This window comes from Cetorhinus maximus, chromosome 6 (genome assembly GCF_964194155.1).
Source record: "Cetorhinus maximus chromosome 6, sCetMax3.hap1.1, whole genome shotgun sequence".
Taxonomy (NCBI): domain Eukaryota; kingdom Metazoa; phylum Chordata; class Chondrichthyes; order Lamniformes; family Cetorhinidae; genus Cetorhinus; species Cetorhinus maximus.
Window position 1 is genome coordinate 70,520,944 of NC_135884.1, and position 20,340 is coordinate 70,541,283.

Here is a 20,340-nt window from a genome sequence, read left to right on the forward strand (position 1 = left end):
AAAGGGAAGTGTACTTTCCAAGCGACTGAAGTTTTGGGTCATTGAGTAGATGCCCAGGGGTTGCATCCAGTAGAGGAGAAACTCAGGGAAGTCAAGGAGGCACTCTCTCCTACCAGTGTCATGGAACTCAAGTCTTTTTTGTGCCTGATAAATTATTATGGTTGCTTCTTGCCTAATTTATCTACAGTGTTAGCCCCTTTATGCTTATGGTGTTGGAAGACACAAGAGGAAGCCTTCATAAAAGTCAAGAAGCTTTTAGACTCATCATGTCTGCTAGTACACAATGACCCATCAAAATAATTAATATTAATCTGTGATGCATCTCCCTATAGATTAGGAGCGGTATTGTCACACAAGATCGAAGATGGCTCTGAAAGGCCAATAGGATATGTCTCCAGAACCCTCTCTGCAGCCGAGAAGGGTTACTCACAACATGAAAATGAGGGCTTACCTGTAATATTTGGAGTAAAGAAGTTCCATCAATACTTGCATGCTCAACATTTCACCATAGTGTCAGATCACAAGCCACTAATGGATTTATTTAGTGAAGATAAAGCAATTCCACCAATAGCCTCTGCCTGAATTCAAAGTTGGGTGTTGATTTTATCGGCATTTGATTACACTTCTATGCACTGTCCAGGTGTGCATATAGCAAATGCCAGATAGCATTAGACATGCTTCAGTGCCTCAAGAAGTTGTACTTGTGTTGAATTTCCTGGACTCCTCGCCAGTTTGTGCGAAGCAGATAAAGAATTGGACAAACCAGGATCCAATTTTATCAAGAGTCCGAGAACAGGTATTGTAAGGATGGTCAAATGTGCAAGTCTCTGAAGAATTAAAACTATTCTATGCCTGTAAAACTGAATTAAATTGTCAAGATGGTATCTTGTTGTGGGAAGCAAGAGTTGTCGTCCCTTCGCAAGGAAGAGAATCACTCTTGACAAAGCTTCACAGTGTGCATCCAAGCATTTCAAAAATAAAGGTGCTTGCACGAAGCTATATCTGGTGGCCAGGTATAGACAGTGATATAGAAAAAGTAATTAAACACTGTCTCCCAGTGTCAGCAACAACAGAAGTTTCCCATTTCAGCTCCACTGCATCCATGGGAGTGGCCTGGCTGACCCTGGGTTAGACTACATATAGACTATGTAGGTCTATTTTTAGGTACCATGTTTTTATTGATCATCGACATGCATTCTAAGTGGATGGACATATATGAAGTTAGATCACCGACATCATGTGCAACTATTGTAAAGCTGTACCAAGGTTTTAGAGTACATGGCCTACCAGAAGTCATAGTTTCGGATAATGGCATTGCTTTCACTAATACAGAATTCCAGAGTTTCAAATGGGATTAAGCATATCAAAACAGCACCATATCATCCCTCATCTAATGGGTTAGTGGAAAGAGCAGCACAAACTTATAAAACAGGAATGAAGAAATGATCCAAAGGAACGTTAGAAATACGAATTTCAAGATTTCTTCTCAACTATTGCACAACTCCTCATGCAACTATGGGTTCACCACTGAATTGCTGTCTGAATTACTAATGAAACGTCATCTTCATGCAAGGTTGAGTCTGGTATTCCCTAACTTAGAGGGGGAAGTAGAGAAGAACCAGAGTAGTCAGAAAATGAATCATGATATTCATAGTAAAGGTCAAAAATTTACTGTGGGAGAGAGAGTTTTTGTGTGAAAATTTGTAACTGGATCTTTATGTGTTCCTGGTATAATTGTCTCTGAAACAGGATCTTTGTCATACCAAGTGGAAGTGGAAAACTGGATTGTTAGGAAACATGTGGATCATCTAAGACGTAGAGAGACACTCCAACAACCAGTTACTCCGCCTGAAGATAGTGTCAAACCTTTGATCCCGGAAGTGCCAGATTGACATAGAATAGACATACCTGTTGAAGGAAATAATTCTGAACTGCCATTGTCTAAGGCTGTTCCTGATGCTGCAGTTCCTGATCAAGTCGATCCAGTGGAAAAATCTTAAGTCGTAGAGTTATATCGCTCTACCCGAATCAGAAATCAACCTCAGAGACTTAATCTATAATTGCATGTACTGCATATATTTGTATATGTTATGGATTAAGATATTCTTGTAAATAAAAGAAGTAAAACAAATTTAATGGGGGAGCAATGTAGTGATTGCAAGTAAAACTTTTCATATTGTTTTGGGGATCATGTGACTGCACAGACATATCAGCTCTAAGAATGGGTAGGGGCAGAGTTTTCTAGTGGTGATCTTGGTTCCAGCATGTAGCTTTATCAGGAGCTCTGTAAATGAAGTTTACTTTTCTAACAAGAAACCTGTCCGGTACACCAAGTTTATTACAAATGCGAAGTTGAAGAGGTTGAATGTGATCTGGATGTCGCTTGCAGTATGGGCCACAACTGCACAGTAGAGAGCATATTGTAAGTCATGGGTAATTTTGAGGGTTGGCTCTGAGTCTGTTGAGGTTGAGTCAAAACCCCCCCGTGGAAACTGGTCATGAATAGGTTCATGACCAGGCTGAGGCAGATAGTGAAGAAAGTTGGCGCAATCACATAGTCTTGCTTGATGCCCATCCAGATACAAAAGAGCTCTGTCTTCAATCCATTCAAAAGGAAGGTTGCTTGAATACCATCAAGCAGAAGTCCCTCGCAGGGTAGCAACAAATTTTGCTGAAAATCCAAGTCTCTGGAGGACTTTTTAAAGGATTTCATGATGGAGTCAAAGGCCTTTAACGGGTCAATAAAGGTCATGTAGAGTTCTTTGTGTTGTTCCAGATGCTTTTCTGGTGTTCATAGAGCGACAAAGCTCATGCCTGTGAGTCCCCTAGATGGCTGGAAACCACACTGGGTCTCTGGAAGTATGTCTCCACTGACGAATAGGAGGTGCTTCAGGAGGGTTCATGTGGGAATCTTCCCCGCAGTGGACAGAAGGGATATGCCTCTATAGTTCCCAGAAATTGATTTATCACCCTTCTTGAAAACTGAAACAATGGTGGCATTGTGGAAGTCAAGAGGTAGTACCTTGTCTTCCCTGATTTTTGTAAAAAAATGTCTGAGAGTTCGAATGAGAGTTTATGACAACCAGCTTTATAGATCTCTGCAGGACTGTTGACCAGACCACATGCCTTGTTATTCTTCATCTGTCGGATAGCCTTTTGTATCTCAGCAAGTGTTGGCAACATACCCAAATTTGATCCGTCGAGCTGTTGAGAGATTGTTTTGATGGTTTTGTCAGGTACTTCTGACTCCTAATTGAGAAAGTTTGGGTAGTGCTCTTCCCAATGGTATTGGATAGCTGAAAGAGTACCAATGCAGTTTTATAATTAGGCCTGAATTTTCACTCCCAAATCGAGAGTGTAGAGTCAGGAAAGTGCCTTGCTCTGCAAACCCAACTCAGGAGAAAGTGTCCCGGGGGTTCTGGGAGGTGGAGTTAACAAGAGTCAGGCATGTCATCCCTTGAAAGTGGTCAGAGACAGCCACAGAGGCTGCTGGGTGTAGAGGCGGGCTGTGTGGAAAGCTGGCCTCGGTAATCTGGGACTTAGTCCCAGTTATAAAAGAAACAATAAAACAAAAGCCCCTCAGCCCTTACCCCTCACACCCCTTCATCCCCTCACACCCCTTCATCCCCTCACACACTCCCCAAGTCCCATCCATGCCAACCCATGCCACCTCATTCCCCCACCCAACCCCATGGCCCTCATACCCTCCGTGCCAACCTATGTCTCCTACCCACACCACACAGTCCTTTATGGCCCCATGCAAACCTATGCCCCTCTACCCATCCCCATGGCCCTTTATAGTCCCTATTTCAATTTAGCGCCAACTTATGCCAACACATGGCCCCACCCAGCACCCTTTTCCCTTACACCCCCATGCCAACTCACCCGGTATCCAACTCGGGCAGACCTCAGGATCCATGATCAAATAAAATGAAGTTCTAATTGTTTATTGCAGACTTTATTTTTATATAAAAAAAACACTCTCATTCATAAAGCTCTCAATTCATTAAAGTGCTTAATCCCTTATAAAAAAAAGCATTTGTCCCAGTCAGAAGACAAGAAGGAAAATATATATATAATATATATATATGTGTGTGTGTATATATATATCTTTGTCAACCTGGCTACTTGATAAAATTATTATTTTTATTTTAAAAAGGCTTTACCCTGACTAGCCATGCTTCATAGCAGAGGAATTTCTAACCTTTAGAAACCAGCAGGGACCTTGTTAACTTTAAAGAGGTGCTAATGCCCTCTGTGACAGCTAACAATTAAATTCCAAAGAAATGCACCAACCCCCTTTGCATTTCTAAGGCAGAGCTCCGGCCAACGGAGACGGTATGTTTGTAAAGGACAAAAGGGACCCTGACTCCTCTATTAAACACTTCAACATTCCAGGCCTGGGAAAATACATCCTTTGACCAAGACCCAAGAGAAGAAGTGGGAGGTATGTCACATGACCTCCACCAAGCTGCTAGAACCTGTAATATTGCCGTGTAGAACCGAGCCCAGGCAGTCTACCATTTTGTCATCTAATAGGTAGCAGCAGAAAGAGCGCTGTCCAGGTAAAGTGTCTGGCCCTTGTCTACACTGTGAACTACTGGAACATTGGAACTTCTGTATCTGCGTCTTCAAGACTAATTCCTCTCTACGTGCCTTCTCCCATCATGCAAGTCCTCACTTCTGGAAAGTCGGATCACCCTGCAACAGTTTTAGCCTGCTAACCTCTAAAGGAATATGCCATTGGGCTTTTGATTCTGGACTCTGGACTTAGTGAAACCATAACTCTTATTTTTATCGTGGCCTTGCCCTGTACCCCTTTCTTTCCCTTATCCCTATTTTATTGTATGAGTGCAAGAAGGGGCGGATGTTGTGAAACTCCTTTCCCACATTTTGTGCATGTGTAAAATAAACCAACCCACTTATTTTATCTTATCTCAAGTTTGCTGTGGGATTATTAATAGAAGAGTGGATCACTTCAAACTGAAGGGTTGGGGAAAACACACCACCACTTGTAAAGGGAAGAAATCAGAAATAAAAAAACACCTTTCTGTTTATAGACGGATAGTGAGAGGAGAAATCAGGACTATCTTAAATTAATGCCCCTCTGGTCAGTAACATATTTGTATGCATAGCCCAACATCAAAGATTTTATAACTATTTAGAGCTGTCAATCAAACTGAACTGACAGGCACTCCACCATGATAATGACATGTTGTGAAGTCAGTCATGCAGCACAAATCTGATAATGATAGGCCTCGGGCTCATGTCAACAGACAGAGTGAAATAGCAAGCACAGATTTTAAAAACTCCAAAATGTTTATCTATATACATTCAAAGGTTGGAAGTTTAAATGCCTTGACAGTTTGATAGTTCCAGATAGCTTGACAGTTGCAATGAGTTTGACAGTTCCAATGAGATTTAAATGCCTTGACAGCTTGACAGTTCCCTTGACAGCTTGACAGTTTCCTTGACAGCTTGACAGTTTCCTTCAGCTGTACAGTTCCAATGAGTTTATCCACTTTTTATGCATATTCCTGTCTATTTTTAACAAACCCAAAGGGTACTTGTCCTCTCCCAAAGAGCACCTGACCTCTCCCAAAGGGCATCTTACCTCTCCCAAAGATGTCTCTGGACCTCTCCAAAAGGGTACATACCTCTCTAAAGAATTCCAGCAGTTTTAGACCTTCTTGTGAGGGGTCTAAAGCCCACAAGTCATGTTTTGGACATCCCAGTAATGAAAATTGAATCTGTTTCAAGGCAGCTGCACTTTTACATGAACAGCTTCCTCTGTGAACCACTGATGTGCAAACTACAACCTGACCCCAATCCCCACCCCCCCATCCTGGCGAAAATGGTGGGTGCCAGATTTGGGGGCAGGACTTCCAAATTTTGGTCTCCAGTGCCATTTTGGCTAAGCCGGAGACCCTCTCCACCTTTAGAAAAATTCAGGTCTTAGTGTTTAGCAGCTCACTAGAACTGACCAGCTGGGCTCCAGTAATCACTGCATATTGGGAACTGGTAGCACGAGTATGGCATTCATGCGAAATAACTATAGCTTTTAGTTCAGTACATTGAAAGGCCAAAGTAAAGTAACAAGTAACAAGAGGTGGCCAACCTAAGGGGTACTTAGGTCAATCATATAGATTGCCTACAGATAGAATAGACTGGAGACTGAATCTGAGATCACTTGGGATTACATGACTGAGTACTATACCAGTTGGTGCTTTTGCCCATTATGTAATCAGAAGGGGATCAAACAGCAAGTTCCTTTTAAATGTCTTGTTTATTTCCCCAAACTTTATTTGGTTGATGGAAAAAGTACACTTTACATTAAACACCATATTTGATTTTTGCTGCAAAAAATCCTTTAGTTGTTTGCAAAAGGTAAGCACTTTGATATAGAGTAGATAGTTTATTAAATATAGAATGGTGGATGGGTGGGAATTCTGGATCAATACTGGTCAGACCCAAACCATGAACCAATAAGGAACCCTATAAAGAACTTGAGTTCATCTTCAAGATCTGCTGCTTCGTTTAACACGTGCAGATCATATACTAAAAATAGCTGTCACCTCTGTGGCCCAATCACTATGTCCTGGTTAACTCAACTTCTCTTTTGCTTTTTCAACCTTGTTATTTCTTAACCTTTCCCTTAGGTTTCTTAACAATGAATGACAGCATGCCGTCCATATCTGTAACACATGACTTTGCATTTCCCTCATCTGCTTTCCATCAGATTTTTTTATCAAGTCAAAATAATGATACTATACCCAGATTCTGCCACATGCTGAAGAGTTCATAGGCCATCATCACTCTCATGTCACCATACCTGCCAGAAGCAGAATATGGAAAAATAAAGATCAAGGCAAAGACAGACAGTACACAGTAAATGTTAAAATACAAATATGCCGATTCCACCACTTAGTGATTGGCCCCAACATTTAGGAGAAAAGTAAGTTAGTAATTTTTCACATTATTCTTATCGACTCTTACCTTTTTCCATTCTAATCATAGGCAGAGTATCACTTGCAATGGTTTCTTTTCCTGCTCCTGCACTGTTACCTTTGATGTCTCCCAAGGATCCATCTTGGGAGACTGGTTCTTGGTTCCCTCCTACTTCTCATCTACATGCTTCTCCCTCGTGACCTCATCCAAAAACACAAATGTTAATTTCCACATGTATGCTAATAATATCTAGCTCTACCTCACCACCACTACCTCTTGACTCCTCCATTGTTGTTAAATTATAGGGTTGTGTTCTGAAATCCAATACTGGATGAGTAGACATTTCTTCCAATTAAATATTAGGAAAACTGAAGCCATTGCCTTTGGTTCCCACTAGAAACCCTGTTCCCTAGCCATTGAATTTATCCCTCTCCCTGGGAACTGTCTGAGGTTGAACTAAACTGTTTGCAACCTTGGTGTCAAGTCTGACCTGGATGACCTTCTGATTCCATATCCGTGCCATCACTAAGATGGCCTATTTCCACCTCCGTAACATTTCCCGACTCTGTCCCTGCCTCAGCTCATCTAAAGCTGAAACCTTCATTCATGCCTTTTCTACCTCTAAATTTAACTATTTCTCACTGACCTCCAAAATTTAACCCTCCGTAGACTCGAAGTCATTTAAAACTCTGCTGCCCATGTCTTTATTCGCACCAAGTTCCAATCACCTATCACCCCTGCGCTCGCTGACCTAGATTGTCTCTCAGTCAAGCAATGCCTTGATTTTAAAATTCTTACCCTCATTTTCAAATCTCCTCCATATCTCTGTAATCTCCTCCATAATCCATTGAGTTATCTGTGCTCATCTAATTCTGCCTCTTGAGCATCCCCAATTTTAATTGCTCTACCAATGGCAGCTAGGGTTTCCAAATGTGATTAAGTATATTCCTGGAGGTTTCATCATATGACTTGGCCCCATGCTCCAACCATTAGTCAGCAAACACATCCATCCTTGTGAAACACTGCCTTGTTACAGCAATTAGAAAGCAAAAAAACTAATTTCCCAATTGGATGATGCTTGACTGTCAGACAAGCAGCCTTTTTTGTCCCATTTTCAATATTTTATGTCTAGTAAAGAGAAATGGTCAAAGAAAATGACAAAAAATCCCAATCTTTTTTAATGTCCCTATAATTTTCCTCCAGTGCTGCACACAGCAGTGTCATGGAGAATTGTGATGACTGTCACTTTAAGATCAGTTCAACTGATTTGTGATTTGTTCAACCAATGTGTGGCTAGTATGGGGGGAATAAATTCTAGGGAGGGATTTCCTAGGAAAAGATGGCTGTATGAGGAGCTGGCTGGATACAAGCAGCCAGGGAAGCTCTCGTGTAAATAAAGTTCGTTTTGTTTGACTGGAAGCCTCCTAGAGTGTGTTTCTACATTTGGCGATGAGGAAAAAACTATCCTGGCACTGTCTCCCGCCTATATCTGTGAGCATCGTGTTTATCGATGACTGTGAATAGGAGATTACATTACTCACCTAGATGCCGCTTTTCAGCCAGACAGACCACTTCAACTCCTCTGCAGGGGAATGGGATCATTTCCAACCGAAACCGTCATCATAATGCAACTTTTAAAGTTTAATTCGCAAGTGAGAACCCCAGGGGAGTCGATCGCGACATACATTATGAAACTCAAACAATTATCAAAGCATTGCAATTTTGGTACGACCCTAAGTGATATGCTGTGGGATCAATTACCCTGTGGCGTGCGTAATGATACCATGCAATGTTGGTTGTTAGCGGAAGTTGATACCGATTTCAAATGTGCGCTGGAGATTGCGTTCGCTATGGAAAGTGCTGAGGAACTGCAGGATGCAGAAAGTGGCGCCGTGCACCAGTTAGGGTGGGACCCAGCAGCCAGCCGTGGTGCCAAATTGGCCAAGGCCACTGGAAAAAGGGAAGCAGTTCCAGTAAACTATAGAACTAAAAGATACAGCGGATGCAGTCATGCAGTGATTCCTAAGGTCCAACGTTATCGATGTGGGAGTAACCACACTCCTGAATCTTGTCGATTTAAGGAGGCTGAGTGCCATTATTATGGGGAAAAAAGGTCACCTGAGGAGGCAATGCAATCCAACAAGATGTTACAAGTACACAGTGTGGAAGACCCTGGTATCAGTAAGTCTGATATTTACACTCTTTCCAACCTCAAGCTTGTTAAGCCAGACCCAATCACCATAACACTCTGTGTAAACGGCAAGGAACATTCGCGCCACATTCGTGCCAGGTAATGACCATCTCCAACAAGACGGAATCTAACCATCGCCCCTTGCTGTTCAATGGCATTGCCATCACTGAATCCCCTATTATCAACATCCTGGGGGATTACCATTGACCAGAAACTGAACTGGACTATCCATATAAATACTGTGGCTACAAGAGCAGGTCAGAGGCTAGGAATCCTGTGACAACTAACTCACCTACTGACTCCCCAAAGCCTGTCCAACATCGACAAGGCACAAGTCAGGAGTGTGATGGAATACTCCCCACGTGCCTGGATGAGTGCTGCTCCCACAACACTCAAGAAGCTTGACACTGTCCAGAACAAAGCAGCCTGCTTGATTGCCATCGCATCCACAAGCATTCACTCCTTCCACCACCGATGCACAGTAGCAGCAGTGTGTACCATCTACAAGATGCAAAGGAGAAATTCACCAAGGCTTCTTACACAGCACTTTCCCAACCCACAACCACTACCATCTAGAAGGACAAGGGCAGCAGATAGGTGGGAACACCACCACCTGGAAGGTCCCCTGCAAGTCACTCACCATCCAGACTTGGAAATATATTGCCATTCCTTCATTGCCACTGGTTCAAAATCCTGAAACTTCCTTCCTAACAGCACTGTGGGTGTACCTACACTACAGGGACTGCAGCCGTTCAAGAAGGCAGCTCAGCACCACCTTCTCAAGGGCAGCTAGGGATGGGCAATAATGCTGGCCCAGCCAGCAAAACCCACATCCGGCGAATGAATAAAAAAAAATGTAACTACATACAGGTGCAGCAGTCACTGTGATGGGCGAGCACACATTCCAGTATTTGAGATGGGGTACCCAGCCTTTAAATTTAGAGAGCACTTCAGCCAAGCTGAAAACATACACTGGAGAAGAAATAAAGGTGAGGGGTACCACCATTGTACCTGTAAGCTATGGACAGCAGTCTACTTAGCTATCTATCGTAACAGTAATGGGTGAAGGACCAAGCCTTCTAGGCTGTGACTGGCTCAAGAAAATAAAGTTAAATTGGGCTGACATTTTCAAGATGAGGACGGGGGATTGTCAGAATTGTTAAGAAAATATGACAGTGTCTTCTGGGATGAGTTAGGCAAAATTAAGGGCTTACAATCCAAAATCTACGTGAATCCAGAAGCCACCCCTCGATTTTTCAGAGCAAGACTGTACCATGTGCCCTGCATGAGAAAGGGGAGGCTGAACTAAAGAGGTTAGAAGAATTAGGTATTATCCAGCCAGTTCAGTTTTCAGAATGGGCTGCACCCATTTTCCCCGTTTTGAAGCCTGACAATACTATCCGCATTTGCGGTGATTATCAACAAACCATCAATCAGGCCGCAAAGCTGGACAAGAATCTTCTTCCACGAATCGAAGGTCTGTGTGCAAAACTGGCCGGGAACCAGTCATATACCAAACTGGACATGAGTCACGCTTATCAACAACTTGAGTTGGATGACGGTTCCCAAGGATATGTCACGATAAACACCCACAAAGGGCTTTTTCAGTACACGGGCCTGCCTTTTGCTGTCTCGTCGGCATGCGCAATATTCAATAAGTCATGGTTCTCACAGCTTAATTGTTGGCGGGTGCGCTGCTGATTCCTGCACCGACCGAAATATTGTGTGAGTGCGTGATGATGTCGGGATGCTCACCCGACGTCATCACACGTCATTTCACGGTCGAGCGTGCCGGGCGCAGGCCCACACGCCGAGCGAAAAACTCTGGCCATGCAATTATTTCTAGAATTCAGAAAATTCTTGGTTCAATTGTATAAAGCAAATGTTAAATGTACCTGAAAAGATGTACAAAGGAGTTAAGGGGGTAGGGATGTGATGGCTGTCATTTTAAGATCAGTTCAACTGAGTAGGGGGGGTCACGTGATTTGTTCAACCAATGTGTGGCGAACATGGGGGAACAAATTCAAGGGAGGGGTTTCCTAGGGAGAAGATGGCTGTATGAGGGGCTGTATACAAGCGGCCACGGAAGCTCTCATGTAAATAAAGTTAGTTTTGTTTGACCAAGAAGCCTCCCAGAACATGTTTCCACAAGATTGATCTTCAATTCCTGGAGACTCCAGGCCAATCCTGGAGGGTTGGTAACCCTATTGGCAGTCATGCCTTTAGCTGCTTAGGCCCCAACCTCTGGAATTCCCTCCCTAAACCTCTCCACCTCTCTTTCCTCCTTTAATACACACCTTAAAACCTATCTCTTTTCCCAACATTTTGGCCACCTTCCCTAATATCTCTTTACACGAATTGGTCTCAAATTTTGCTGTATAATGTTCCTGTGAAGCACCTTGGGACATTTAATGACGTTGAAGGTGCTAAATACAAATTTTTGATGTTGCTGCATTTCTACTGTGCATTTCATGCCCAGCTTATACAATACAGGCTCCCTTCCAGCCGAGGTTGTGACTCTCAGCTCAGGCTGTTCACAGAAACCGACAATATAAAATGCACACTTCTCCTGGAAGATGGCAAAGCTGACTATACTCACCTGTCCAGAATCTTCTTCCTTTTAGCAGTAGAGGCATGCTCTAGTTGAAGGCTCGGCTGATTTATAAAAAGGACAGCCAAACTGAAGTATGAGTTCCACACCTACAGAAATGGGTGACAGTGAGAAGCGTTTAACAAAAGCTTTAAGTTGAAGTACTCTGAAGTACCACCAGATCAGAGTGCTCTATTAATTCAATAACAACAAGGCAGACACCTCCATCACAAATCTGCCTCTCCTATTGTTCTCTCAAACTCTGACAGATACAAGGTCTCATAGTCCCTCTTATAAACATATTGCACATTTTACTGGATACTGCTTTATTTGAATTTACAGCAATTGTGGAGTTGGTGTTGATGTGGCAAGTTATGATGGAAGACATTGAAAAGTTGACGACCTTACAGCTAAATTTATTAGATCAAAGCAGGGGTGTATGATATACAAAGCAGGGGAGTATTTGTGGAAATATTAGGAGTAAAATTTCTGAACCAAACACAGATCCATTTAAACATTTGTAGATGGTTTTACTTTCTTAAATGAGAGGTCAAATATGTTAGATTTTTAAACCAAGGTCAACTGAGTCTCACTCCAACTGAGTGAGGTTTGACTGGCCTGCATTTGCTAAAGTTACACCACAGACAGAAAAAGGCATGGAGCAATTGTTGTGGGCAGACTGGGCATATTATTGCACTTTCCAAGGGCAATGGAAAGAATATTGGTAAGAAACCAGTCAGGAGGTGAGAGAGGTGACTGTTATTTAACTTACTGAAAATGTAAAACAAAGAATTGAAAAGATTATGTGCAATATTTGTCTGAAATAGCTGAACAAATGTAATAGAAAGAGAGAACTCACATTTCAAATGGAATGGGGGCATCGCTGGCAAGGCAAACCTTTATTGCCCATCCCTAATTGCCCTTGAGAAGGTGCTCGTAAGCTGCCTTCTTGAACCGCTGCAGTCCATGTGGTGTAGGTACACCCACTGTGCTGTTAGGGAGGGAGTTCCAGGATTTTGACCCAGCAACAGTGAAGGAACAGCAATATAATTCCAAGTCAGGATGGTGAGTGGCTTGGAGGGAAACTTCCAGGAGATGATGTTCCCATGTGTCTGCTGCCCTTGCCCTTCTAAATGGTAGCGGTCGTGGGTTTGGAAAGTGCTGCCTCAGGAGCCTTGGTGAGTTCCTGCAGTGTAGATGGTACACACTGCTGCCACTGCGTGTCGGTGGTGGAGGGAATGAATGTTTGTGGATGGGGAGCCAATCAAGTGGGCTGCTTTGTCGTGGATGGTGTCAAGCTTCTTGAGTGTTGTTGGAGCTGCACTCATCTAGGCAAGTGGAGAGTATTCCATCACACTTCTGACTTTGGCCTTGTAGATGGTAGACCAGACTGTTACTTGGCGCTTGACAGCCCAAGCCTGGATATTGTCCAGGTCTTGCTGCATTTGGACATGGACTGCTTCAGAATCTGAGTTGTAAATGGTGCTGAACATGTGCAAGCATCAGCAAACATCCCCATTTCTGACCTTATGATGGAAAGAGGGTCATTGATGAGGCAGCTGAAGATGTTTGGCCTAGGACACTACCCTGAGAAACTCCTGCAGTGATGTTCTGGAACTGAGATGATTGACCTCCAACAGCCACAACCATCTTCCTTTGTGCTAGGTAAGACTGCAACCAGCAGAGAGTTTTCCCCCTGATTCCCATCAATTCTCATTTTGTTGGGGCTCCTTGATACCACACTTGGTCAAATGCTGCCTTGACGTCAAGGGCAGTCACTCTCACCTCACCTCGAGAGTTCAGCTCTTTTGTCCATGTTTGAACCAAGGCTTTAACGAGGTCAGGAGTTGAGTGACCCTTGCAGAACCCAGACTGGGCGTCAGTGAACAGGTTATTGCTAAGCGAGTGCTGCTTGATAGCACACCTCACTTAACTGATGATCGAGAGTAGACTGATGGGGCGGTAATTGGCCAGGTTAGATTTGTCCTGCTTTTTGTGTACAGGAAATACCTGGACAATTTTCCACATTTCTGGGTAGATGCTAGTGTTGTAGCTGTACTGGAACAGCTTGGCTAGGGGCGCGGCAAGTTCTGGAGCACAAGTCTTCATTACTATTGCCGGAATATTTACAGGGCCCATAGCCTTTGCAGTATCCAGTGCCTTCAGCCATTTCTTTATATCACATGGAGTGAATCGAACTGGCTGAAGGCTGGCATCTGTGATGCTGGGGACCTCCAAAGGAGGCTGAGATGGATAACCCACTTGGCACTTCTGGCTGACGATTGTTGCAAATGCTTCAGCCTTATCTTTTGCACTGATGTGCTGGGTTCCCTGAGGAAGGGGATATTTGTGGAGCCCCCTCCTCCAGTGAGTTGTTTAATTGTCCATCACCATTCATGACTAGATATGACAGGACAACAGAGCTTGGATCAGATCCGTTAGTTATGGAATCGCTTAGATCTGTCTGTCCCTTGCTGCTTATGCTGTTTGGTACGCAAGTAGTCCTGTGTTGCAGTTTCACTAGGTTGATACCTCATTTTTAGGTATGCTTAGTGCTGTTCCTAGCATGCACTCAACATGATAACCCAGAGACCCAGGGTACTTCTCTGGGGACCCAGGTTCGAATCCCACCACCGCAGATGGTGGAATTTGAGATTGAAAGAAAAAATCTGGAATTAAAAGTCTGATGATGACCATGAAACCATTGCCGATTGTTGTAAAAACCCATCTGGTTCACTAAGGTCCTTTAGGGAAGGAAATCTGCTGTCCTTACCTGGTCTGGCCTACATGTGACTCCAGACCCACAGCAATGTGATTGACTCTTAAAATGCCCTCTGAACAAGGGCATTAGGGGTGGACAATAAATGCTGGCCTAACCAGTGACACCCACATCTCATGAACGAATAAAAAGAAAACTCTTCATTGAATCAAGGTTGATCCCCTGGCTAGGTGGCAATTGTAGAGTGGGGAATATGCTGGGCCATAAGGTTACAGATTGTGGTTGAGTACAATTCTGCTGCTGCTGCTGATGGCTCACAGCGCCTCATGGTTGTCCAGTCTTGAGTTGCTAGATGTGTTTGAAATCTATGCCATCTAGCATGGTGGTAGTGCCACACAACATGATGGATGGTATCCTCAAAGTGAAGATGGGATTTCTTTTCCACAAGGACTGAGCAGTGGTTACTCCTACCGGTACTGCCATGGACAGATGCATCTAAGGCAGGGTGGTGAGGACAAAGTTTTTTTCCCTTTCGTTGGTTCCGTCACCAGATGTTGCAGGCCCAGTCTTGCAGTTATGTGCTTTTGGACTCGGCCAGCTTAGGTCTGTAGTGGCGCTACTGAGCCACTCTTCGTGATGGACATTGAAGTCCCCCACCCAGAGTACATTCGGCGCCCTTGCCACACTTAGTGCTTCCTCCAAATGGTGTTCTGTAGCATAATTGGGGATGGGCAATAAATGCTGGCCTAGCCAGCAACGCCAACATCCCATGAATGATTAAAAAAATGCTGACACATAGGGCAGGGTTTTCCAGCTCCACCTGCTGCTGGGATTGTGCAGTCCCGCCGAAATTCAATAGGCTTTTGGTTGGGCTGCCGCTTCCCCTGCAGCGGGTTTTGCAACGACAGTGCTAGAAAATCTCGGCCATAATTTATGCAATTCTGAACCTCAAAATTCAGTCAAATATCTTGCCACGATAAAAAAAATGTGAAGCATCTTAAAATTAAGTTAAAATTAATTTGAGTATTTAGCACATGAACTTGACTGATATTCTAGCTTAGTACTGAGGAAGCACTGCCATGTCAAATGTGCCATTTTGAAAATGAGACACTGGGCAGAATTTTCTGCCTGTTGGGTGGGCGGGCCTGACCCAATCTCCGATGGGCACTGAGCCAATCCCCGCCAGCGAAGCGGGCCGCACTGCCATTTTATGTGGGCATGCCAATTAAGGCCCACCCAGCGTGATGTCCGGCGGGAAACACTATACGCTCCCTGTGCGGGCGGGGGGGGATTCCCTAAAAGCGAGAGTGCATTCTTTCCTCCTCAGGGAGGTCGCACGGACTTTGAAAAATATTAAAAATAGAAAAAAAAATCTTATATGTCCCCCCTCATGTGACAATGTCACATGAGTTGGGACATATTCATAATTTACACAATAACTTTATTAAAATTTAAAAAACCCAGCATGAAACCTCATCCTGCCGCTGGATGAGGTTTCATGTTTCCTCTATTTGCTACTAGGGCTCTTGGCCTGCCCGCCAACCTTAAGGTTGGACAGGCATATCCTTTAATTGTTTAAATAATCCTATCAATGGCCTCAATTGGCCATTGACAGGTTGGCGGGCCTGCAGCTGATTCTGCTGCGCCCCAACCTTCCTGAAAATTTAAATGGGGCGCGGTGACATCGGGGGTTCCGCCCGACGTCATCCCACGTCATTTTACGCGTCGGTGAGCGGGCCCCGCCCCCTGCTCGCCGACGGCAAAATTCTGCCCATTAAGTCTAAATGGAGAGACTTTTCCAATGCAAAAGACATTTTACGTGATATTTCTCCAATCTGTAAGCCAGGTGATGATGAGTCATTGACTGAAGTGACCTTTCAGAAATATACAAGATATTAAACATAGATTAATCTGGTGCACTGCTTCAAGTTATGTCAAAGGCTCAAATAGGAGAAAGAACAATTTAAGACAGATGCTGTGAGGAAATTCTTCATGCAGAGAAGGTCAACACTTAGGAGCTTGGGATATTCATCCAGTTGGGAGTGGTGAATGCAAATATTTTGGGCTCATTCAAGATAGAGATAGGTGTCATGATGGATCTCCCTCATCTACACTATGATCTACTGACATAAGTCTAAGTTTTGCCCAGTGCATTCTTTACACCTGTGCTCTTCACCCAACCATCTTTCCTCCCCATCTTTTCTCCAAGTCTTCCCAGGACTTACAGTTCTATTGGAAGATCACACTATATTTGCATTCTGAAATCAAACGTTTAAATCCGGTGCTGACAGACTCTTGTGTCATGGAGTGACATCATGCCAACATAGCCTTGGCAGAACTTTGATGTTCTAATGAGTGTATTTCCAGCATTGTGGGCTGGATTTTCATGTTAGAGGTGGGTAGAGAAAAAGCTGTTGATCAAACAATGTTTTCTCTTGTGTGTACCTGTTTCAAAAGACAAATGGATGTCAGGACTCTCAACAAAGCCTTGTTATGCATTCTTGGCTGAGCCCAAACATCTATTATTCTGTTCAAACAGATGCACACTACAGACAGCTTTCTCTCTTAGATTTATTTTGTCAATAGCTCAATGATTACTTATACAAGATAAAAAGGTGTCAAGTGCTTATAGTTTCTGCTATTGATACTTTAAAGATCTGGTTGATTGACACTTTTTTAGGGTTATAGTAACAGTAGTTAAAGAAAGTTGTGAATGGCTGGGTTTTTTAAGCTTTTCCACACGGCCATGAGAGCAGGTCACAGTCCGAATTACTTATGGGCATTTTGAACTTTTTAAGGAAGCCATATGTTTTTTAAAAAGGACACACAAGCAAAAGCTGACTGCGACTGTAAAGTAACCACTTAATGGAAATTTTCTACATGGATTATACTTGACCAACTAGTCCAGAGAGACCCTGGAATGTTGCACCAAAAAAGGTGTTGAGGCCCACTTCAGACAGAGATATTTGAAAGGATGAAGTGAAATGCAAAAGACTGAACTTTAATCTCCTGTGGTTGCAGAGACAATGGAGACTGATTACCATCTCAGCAGAAACCATTTCATGTTATTATGTCTCAGAATGTGGACATGATCTGAGTTGAGAGAAAGCAGATTCTAGGTGAAAGACATATTTGTTTTTTTCCCTTCCAGGAATACACAAGAAAAGGGGTTAAAAAACCAGCTTCCAACCTTATTGGTGTGTTCGAGCCCTGGTGTGCTAGTGTGTGCTGTGAAGGTCACAGCAGAAGAATAGCAACTAGACATCCATGCAGTTTTCAGGTAAAAGACTATCTCTCTCTCTGTGGCTGGAAACAAGTCAGCAAAACCACAGACAAAAAAGAAACAGGACAACTCCTTCAGCTAACCTGCAGAACCAAGTGTCTCCAAACCAACTGCTCATCTGCCAAAGTCAGCTCTACCGAATCACCCAACTTAATGGCTACAACGTTTCGCCATCTACTTCTCGCAGACAAGCCAAAGACTGATTCGTATATATTTTTAAACTTTTATTTTTGGATTTAACTTCTCATTTTTGATCTGTATGTTGCATTCTTATAATTTTTTTCTTGGGTTTAATAACGAATAAACTCACTCTTTCTTTGACTCAAGAAAGCTTGGTTAAATTGGCTCCTTCTAAAACATAAATACATTTGGGCTGGGATGAGGTATCCATGAAGGAAGGGATCCTTTTTAAATGAACCTTGTTGCAACCAACTGAGGGGGTGTTGAATAAGGAGGGGAAAGCCAGCTCATTCCTTCTCACCTGGGAGCATACCAAAATTGGAGTCCCGTTCAGCAAGTTAACAATTTGGGGTATCTCGTCTAGAAACACAGTAAATTGGGGTCCTCGCTCAGGGACTGGTCATAACAACACATGCCATTACAAAGTGAATGCTGGCTGAATAGGTCTGGAAGTGCTATGATTTAGCATGGAGGGTATGAAGGGCCATTGGGGATGAATGAGGGAGCATGAGTTGGCATGGGGGCACAAGGGGCCATTGGGGGTGTGTGGGGGCATGGCTTATCATGGAGGGTATGGGGCCATTAGGGGGAGGCAAGGGGGCATGATTTGGCATGGGTAAGGCCTTTTGAAGTTATCTTTCAAAAGGTTACCTCATCCAGACTATGGTTTATGACATCTCTGAGATACCATGAACCTTGAAAAGTTACATGAAAGCTGCAGAGGCTAAGACATGCCAACCCCCACAATGGAGCCAGCCAGGTAAAGAATGCAGAGTGCAGGCTCACTGCTCACACCCTTCTCTCACGCTGGTGAAAATTGGGGGTGCCAGGAATGGGGGTGGGAATCCCAGGATCGGGTCCACCATTTTTGAAGGTCTGTGGAGTCTCCCCAATTCCATGAAAATCCACCCCCATATCTCCAAATAGTGAGTAGGAACCTTAGCTCAATTTTTCCTTCCTTAGCCCAAAGTTGTCCTAGTTGATCCACAGTCCCAGCTCCCAAACTAGTATTGCATTAAAGTTAGATCTGTATTGACAGAGTCTACTGGATACAGAGACCATTGCTGTGTAAGTCCAAAGAAAGTTCCAGAGAAAATATGCCCATGGATGCAGCAAAACAGACTGATAAGTTCACGTGAAATATGGTGGCCATTTCAGACATCATTTTTTCTTCTTTAAAAAATAAGAAACAAACTCACCTTGAAATCAAAATCTGCTTCTGTGAAGTTCTTGTGCAGTGCAGGAGACAGGTATTGGACTGTTGTAACAATAATACTGCAAAATAAATGACCAAAAGTAAGTATAAGGTCAATCAGATCACACAGAATCTGAGTAATCAGACCACAGGAGATGGCCATTTGCCTGTTGCATCTGTGTTGCTTTTAACTCCTCAACTTGAGCCATATAATATCATTTCATTTCCCTAATTGCCTTTATATATGTATTCCAATTCCTTCTTAGTGATGTTATAACCTCTGTCTCAATCCTCACTATCGGTAAAGTATTTTTATTCTAATAACACTCAGTGTAAAAGTAAATTGCTTTTTCTTCTCCCTTGGTTATTAATCCTGAAGTCACATAACCGTGCTGTGAAAAACAAAATGTTGGAATTGCACGGCAGATAGATCAGTATCAGATGGAGAAAGGTAGTTGTGATAAAAGGTCCCACCTGAAATAATAACCTGCCTTTTCTCTTTCAGATACTGTTGAACCTGAACTACATTTCCTTTGCTTTTCATTTTTGCTTCAGATTTCCAGCATTCGTGGATTTTCAACTTATCACTATGCATCAGCCCTACAAAAAGGAAGAGAGTAAGTCTTGCATTTCTAGAGTGTCTTTCACAAATTCAGGATGTCCCAAAGTAATTTAAATATTTTTTTGGAATATAGTCACGTTGTAATGTAGGAAAATCAGCAACAAATTTATACATAGCAAGGCCAAGGTCCCACAAAAAGCAATGTGATAATGACCAGATCATATGTTTTGGTGGCATTGATTTTTGGAGAACTGCCCTGCTATCCGTTGAATAATGCTGTGGGATCTTTTCTGCCCACCTGAGAGGGCAACCGGAGTCTTATTTTAAAATCTCATCTGACAGATGCCACCTTTGACAGTGTAGCATTCATTCAGTACCGTACTGAAGTGTTAGTCTAGATTTTTTTAAGGTAGTTCTTCAAACAATTAGCAAGGCAGTGTCGATAAGTTCTTTATGACAATAGGTTGTATTTTTAAGTAGAACAGTTTTGTTCTAGGACCTAAATACTCCCTGTGATTTGCTGAAGACCCATTTTGAGGATGAGAGTATTCATAATTGCACAGCCACCAGGATCAAGAGATAATAAACAGAGAAGCTGTCAGTTTGTTGGCCTTCTTTTACATCTCAGCAGCCAGAGGGCACCTGGTTTACCATCTTAATTGAAGGACATAA

General features: G+C 43.1%; 1 protein-coding gene across 1 annotated transcript in view; it reads right to left on the bottom strand.

Annotated features, from left to right (window-relative positions):
* Positions 1 to 20,340, bottom strand: part of dock3 (dedicator of cytokinesis 3) — a 1,472,428-nt gene that overhangs the window by 239,759 nt on the left and 1,212,329 nt on the right. Inside the window, exons 29-31 of the mRNA XM_078543841.1 lie at positions 19,111 to 19,186; positions 11,739 to 11,839; positions 6,774 to 6,832 (exon numbers count right to left, since the gene is read on the bottom strand). Of these exons, the coding sequence (XP_078399967.1) occupies positions 6,774 to 6,832; positions 11,739 to 11,839; positions 19,111 to 19,186 (236 nt within the window). The remainder of the gene's footprint in view (positions 1 to 6,773; positions 6,833 to 11,738; positions 11,840 to 19,110; positions 19,187 to 20,340) is intronic.